At 47.4% G+C, this 5467-nt stretch overlaps 1 protein-coding gene across 1 annotated transcript in view; it reads right to left on the bottom strand.

Moving 5' to 3' along the window:
• Nucleotides 1-219: 219 nt before the first annotated feature.
• Nucleotides 220-5467, bottom strand: part of SAP30 (Sin3A associated protein 30) — a 5794-nt gene continuing 546 nt past the window's right edge. The window contains exons 2-5 of the mRNA XM_026048621.1: nucleotides 5363-5464; nucleotides 5024-5146; nucleotides 2070-2168; nucleotides 220-505 (exon numbers count right to left, since the gene is read on the bottom strand). Coding sequence (XP_025904406.1) covers nucleotides 383-505; nucleotides 2070-2168; nucleotides 5024-5146; nucleotides 5363-5464 — 447 coding nt within the window. The 3' untranslated portion in view covers nucleotides 220-382. The remainder of the gene's footprint in view (nucleotides 506-2069; nucleotides 2169-5023; nucleotides 5147-5362; nucleotides 5465-5467) is intronic.

Raw genomic sequence — 5467 nt, 5'->3', positions numbered from 1 at the left:
GCCAACCCTGCCACAGCTTCCTTTTTAATGCAGCACTGCACCATGAGACTAAATACATTCATAAAAGTATCCTTGGCATACTTTAATTGAAAAATATTTTAACATCATTACATAAGGAGTCAGAGCTTTGCTATTAGTTACAAGTAACTCACTGAAAAAGTTAGACACACCCAGTTGAGCAACAATATCAGTGATATTTATTTAAAATACTTTTGCTGAGGAAATTGTTTCAGGGGAGGTGGCTTTCAAATAAATCATCAAGATTATGAAAAATAAGAGACAGTTCTCTGGGAGAAAAAGGTACAAAGAAAGCTTTTGCATATCAACAAAAACCCTCAGTCTTTTGATCTGGAGCCCAAGTCTCAGTCCCAACCTTTTCAGACTAATGAACCCCACTATCCATCTTTAGATCTGATTTGTTCTTGTCATTCTTCACCGAGTAGATGAAATATGTTAAGGTGTCCTTTTCATTCACTGGAATTGTCCTAAAATGGCAGCCAATTATCTATAAAGGAAGAATGCAAGGAAATTAAATAACCACTTTTACATGCTGAAGATTCAGATTTAAATCACATTGCAGAAGTTTTAAAACGTTCATCAGGGAGAGAAAAAAAAAAGCACACATATACCCCAATAACTTTTAAGTGTTACACAAAAGATAGAACAGGAACTTTTTACTGACACCTACGAGCCAAATATACCAAATTGTACCCTAGTTTCTCAACTAAAAACCCCTGGAAATTTTCAGAAAGTTTCAAGGCAAAGATAGGGCTGTCATTAAATATATGTAGGCAAAGCTCAGATACGAAACAAATGAGCAGCAGAGAATAAGAGCTCATGTTCTCCTGTACATTCTCTAGTAGTTACCAGAGAATATGATTAGAATCACAGTATAGAAATGAGGGGCTACTGCTCACTACTCAGTTTGAGGGGTCTGTGTGGAGCCGTGTTTAGAAGCCAGGACGACCCTATGTAGAAAGCTTCAGGATTTATTACTGAACATTTAGCTCTTCATGCCAGAGCTGCCAATGATAAAAAAGCAAAACAAAACTTGTGTGATGCAACAGCTACAGTCTCTGAACAGCTCCCGAGTCACTGCTGTGATTCGGGAAGTTTCAGAATGGACTGCTAATTTTAAGAAAGCAGATTTCTTCTTTGGTAGATCAAGATTAGCAACAGAAAGTGAGGAAACAGGACAGCTCATCTAACTCTCACAGGGCACATAAGTGCTTAGGATAACTGGGAATTCAGCAGGCCTTCTAAGATTCTTGGCCTTATTTCACACTGATTAGTGGCCAGACGAAATAAATGTCTGCACAGAAGCACAACCGAGTGCATCACGACCCGAAAGTGGGAACAGGGAAATACAGTTGTTATTTTAAAGGAGAACTGCCAGTTCTCCCACATATTTACATTAGCATCCTGTAAACTGCACTTACAGAGTGCAGAAGGATCCCTTAAAAACTGCACTCACACTCAGTAGAGGAAGTGCTTCCTCTACTTAAATACTTCTAAAAAAAACAAATTGATGAAAAACTTAATTCATGAACTTCTGTTTTCTGATAACAGATTTAATTTTACCAATTAAACACTAACGTAATAAAGAAATCTGTTTAAGTTTTTTTCCATATTTTTCTCTATAGAGAAATGTTTGCATTAACTGGCTTTTAAAGTCAAGCCTCTGTCCTACTGGAATTTCACTACTACCTCACTCTAACTGTTTTTGATAGACCATCTAAGGTGAACGTGAGACTCATGTGCAGACACTCCACGTTTCTATGATATTCAGAGACATGCAACAACTCATCTCATGATTCCAATTCCACATTTTTTGTTTGTTTGAAGCAGCACACACTCCTTGAAGCTAAGGCTCCTCCTCTGGAGGGGACTTTTTCTTGTGACTTATCTAGCTGAAATGGTGAGCAATGAAGGAAGCCACATGAACAGCTCCCTTGTGTCCTCCCCAATCCCAAATTGCCTCTGCTCTTCACGCAAGGATCCCACTGTCCAGAAAGCCACCCGTCCCTGAAAGCTGCCTTTCCTGCTATGCAACAAACCTCCATACGTACTTCAACGAGCTGTGCTTTGTTAAGTCCTGGTCTGGTCTGTAGCTTGAAGTGTCTTTTGTACCTTCGAAGTGTGTTTACTTGTAACTGATATAAATCAACCTAGAAAACATGGGGGAAAGAGGAAGAAAGTCACCCAATTCATGAATTCATTTGTTAAGATTCATTTTTTAATAGCTTGAGTCTCCACAGAGTATGGGAATCTCACAAAATAAATGAACAAATTTAGACTGTCAACTGAAGAGATTCCATTTTGAGAAAACCTCCACCCTGCACCCGCCAGAAGGACGCAAAACACCCGAGTTCAGTTCAAGACTATTTTACCCAGCACGGCCCTTTTTCCCCTTTTACAGCGATAATATCTGAGATTTTTACTGTACTTTAATCTGTGTTTTTCACTTGTTCCCCAGTTTGAACATAATTAAAGCCACTTAACTTTCATGTTCTATCTGTGACAAGCTGGTTCACAGGTAGTCCCTAAATTACAATTTCAGCCATCATGTTTTACAGAAATTCCATAAACGTACAGCATAGCTGGTGCAGCATGGTGCAGCTATGCTGCACCATAAAACAGCATATATTGGAACCAAGAAAAAGTCTAGAGTGCAAAGTTTTCTTGGCTTGAGCTGCGAGAAGAAAACAGCTGTTCTCAGTCTCCAAACATATTGCTGCTACATAAGCACAATGTAGGAGTTATGTGCATAGGCATAGTTGCCCAGAACCATTTTTCAGCACGAGCTGACAGTGGAGAGAATTGCACAGGCTCCTCTTACGGATATAAATATGCAGCCTTAACCCAGTACTCCCTCAGTTCCAAATCCCAAAAACTCTGACTTGTCACATCTCCCAGCAACACCTTATCCTGCCACCTTCCTTGGCAACGTCAACAGGGAGCTTAACCAAAACACCGAGCAGGAAAAAAGCAGATAGGCTGCATGAGAAATTCTGTGAGACCGCTTGCCACGACCGTAGTAAACCAGACGGTTAAAGATCCATTATGGAATTCACTCTAATTTCCGTCAGCAACCTCATGTACAGATTAAGCACAGGGCTACCATGCACTTGGCAAACTGGCCAGAGCTGATGCACACCACGTTATGCAACAGGGGATGCATATCCTCTGGAATTCCAAATTCTACATGCCATAAATTCAGCTTGCCAGGTGAGCCAGTGCCCTAGGGAATGACACGGAGGAGGAGCAGGAGCTCCCTGCAAAGCCCCAGGAGGCAGCAGCACCGTAGCAGCTCTCCTGTCTGCAGGCATCATTTCCAACAGCGAGTAATGGTCTAGACTAAGGAGGGGACCTGAGGACTCCAAAGGTAGTCAGAGGGATTTCTCCTTGTTTAATAAAGGTAATAGTAAGTGAAAACACTGAAGGTCAAAAGCCTATAGGTATCACAGGGCCACAAGTACAGTTAGCGGATTGGCGGCAACCCTGCATAAGGACAGGCTGGAAGATCTGGAACTGCTAACCCTGGACAAGGGAAAGTTTGCAGGGAACTATCCATGTGCATGAGTATCCTAGAAGGGTGTAAAGGCTGGAACCTTCTCAGTGGTGCCCCAGGGACAGGATATCGGCCACGGGCACAAAATGAAACACAAGAAGTCCCATCTGAACCTAGGAAAACACTTTTTTACTACAGGGGTGGCTGAGCACTGAAACTGAGAGGCTGTGCAGGCTGCATCCTTGGAGATGCTCAAAACCCACCCGGACAAGACCCCAGGTAACCTGCTCTACCAGGGCCCCGAGCAGGGGGCCTGGCAGATACCTCCAGGTCACCTCAAGCTCCAGATTTTCTGCGATTCTGGGCTCCACGGCACTCAGTGGGAAGGAGACCCAAACAGCGGGCTGCAATGTTCCCAGCCTGTTGTCTTGCTCGCAGCAGGACAGTTAAGAAGCCTCCTCTTTTTCTCTGGAAACACCCCTCAGCTGGGCCACACTTCAGCATTCCTGCACTGCAAAGCAAGCCAGGCCTGCTGAAGGGTGGCAGTGCCCCCCGCGCCAGGCAGCTGCCTTAAGCCACACGGCACATTTAGATACAGCCAGAGCTTTCAGAGGGGCCACCCAAGGTACTCAGCAGACCAAAGCACAACTAGCATCAAGCCATTCCCAATCCGCTCAGATCCTCTCTGTCAGAGTGGAGCTGTGGGCGTTCTTGAACAAAGTTTTATCATTTATGGTGCTGATATCTGCAAACTGTGGCTAAAGGGAAGCCATCAACTTAGTGCTCCATAAGCAATATTGGAAACATCCTGCAAATCCCTCCTAGAGGAATTGGGCAGGAATCACAGCCTTTGCACAGGAGTATCGCACTGAGCGCCCCTGCTAAGCCAGGCTGCAGCAGAGACAGTCCAATGGGGGCGTAGGGAAGGTCAGGGCATCGTTCTCAGAAATCTGGCGCTTTCTCTCCCACCACACTATGAAAAAGGGTTCAAAAGCTGCAGTTCACTCTCCCGGTGGGTAACAGCATTTTCCAGGTCTGCAGGGGAAGACAGAGGAAAGGGCCCTCCCTCCTCCGCTGCCTTCCTGCCTGATGCTGAGGGATGAAAAACGAGGAGCTTCCCCTGTTAAACCTGGGGATTAGAGTGCAGCAACCGAACAGCCGCGAGAGCTGCTCTGCAGCACATCTCCACACAGCAAGGCACGGCCAGGGGAATGGGAACAGAGGAGTGTTTACCCGCCAAGTCCTACATGCAACTCCCTTAAATCGCCAGCCCTGGCAGCAGGGGGATTTTGCTACTAGCAGAGCTGATGCTTCCCACATGGAAGTCCAGAAAGGCAGTGCCCAGGAAAACCGTGAAAGCGACAGTTTTCTGAGAAAAACCACGAGGCATAAAGCAAGTACGAGGCTTGCTCATTGCAGCCTGCAGGACCGCTGCAGTGAGGGCTGCACAGATCCCGGCCGGCCCGTCCCCGAGGCCTCCCGTCCCCGCGCACGGCAGGGCCGCCTCGCTACCTCCGGGGCGTCCATGTCCTGCACGGGCGAGTCGCCGTCGTCGTCGCTGCCTTTCCGCTTTCGGCGGTTCCTCACGCTCTGGATGAGGCTCTTGTGGAAGTCGCAGATGTAGAGGTGCCTGGCCTGGGGGGGGGGGGGGGCACAGGGCGCCGCTCAGCGCGGGCCGGGCCGGGCCGGGCCGTGCCGAACCGGGCCGTGCCGGCGCCCCCCCCAGCCCCCTTTGTCTCGCGGCCGGGCCGCGCGCGCGCGCGCTCCGAAACAAACGAATTAACCAATTTTGTGAAGTTTCCCGCGGGGAGGCGGCTGCGCGGCCGGGCGGGTTTCCCGAGCAGCACTCACGCTCTTGTCCAGCTCGATCTTGACCTTCTTCTGCGAGATGCTCTTCTGGATGCGCTTGCTGAAGCTGGCGTTGCCCGCGGCGCGGCCGCACCGCTCGCCCTCCTC

The sequence above is a fragment of the Nothoprocta perdicaria genome, unplaced genomic scaffold (genome assembly GCF_003342845.1).
Source record: "Nothoprocta perdicaria isolate Ctin4 unplaced genomic scaffold, notPer1 scaffold_56, whole genome shotgun sequence".
NCBI classification, from domain to species: domain Eukaryota; kingdom Metazoa; phylum Chordata; class Aves; order Tinamiformes; family Tinamidae; genus Nothoprocta; species Nothoprocta perdicaria.
This window is presented reverse-complemented; position numbering and strand designations above follow the sequence as displayed.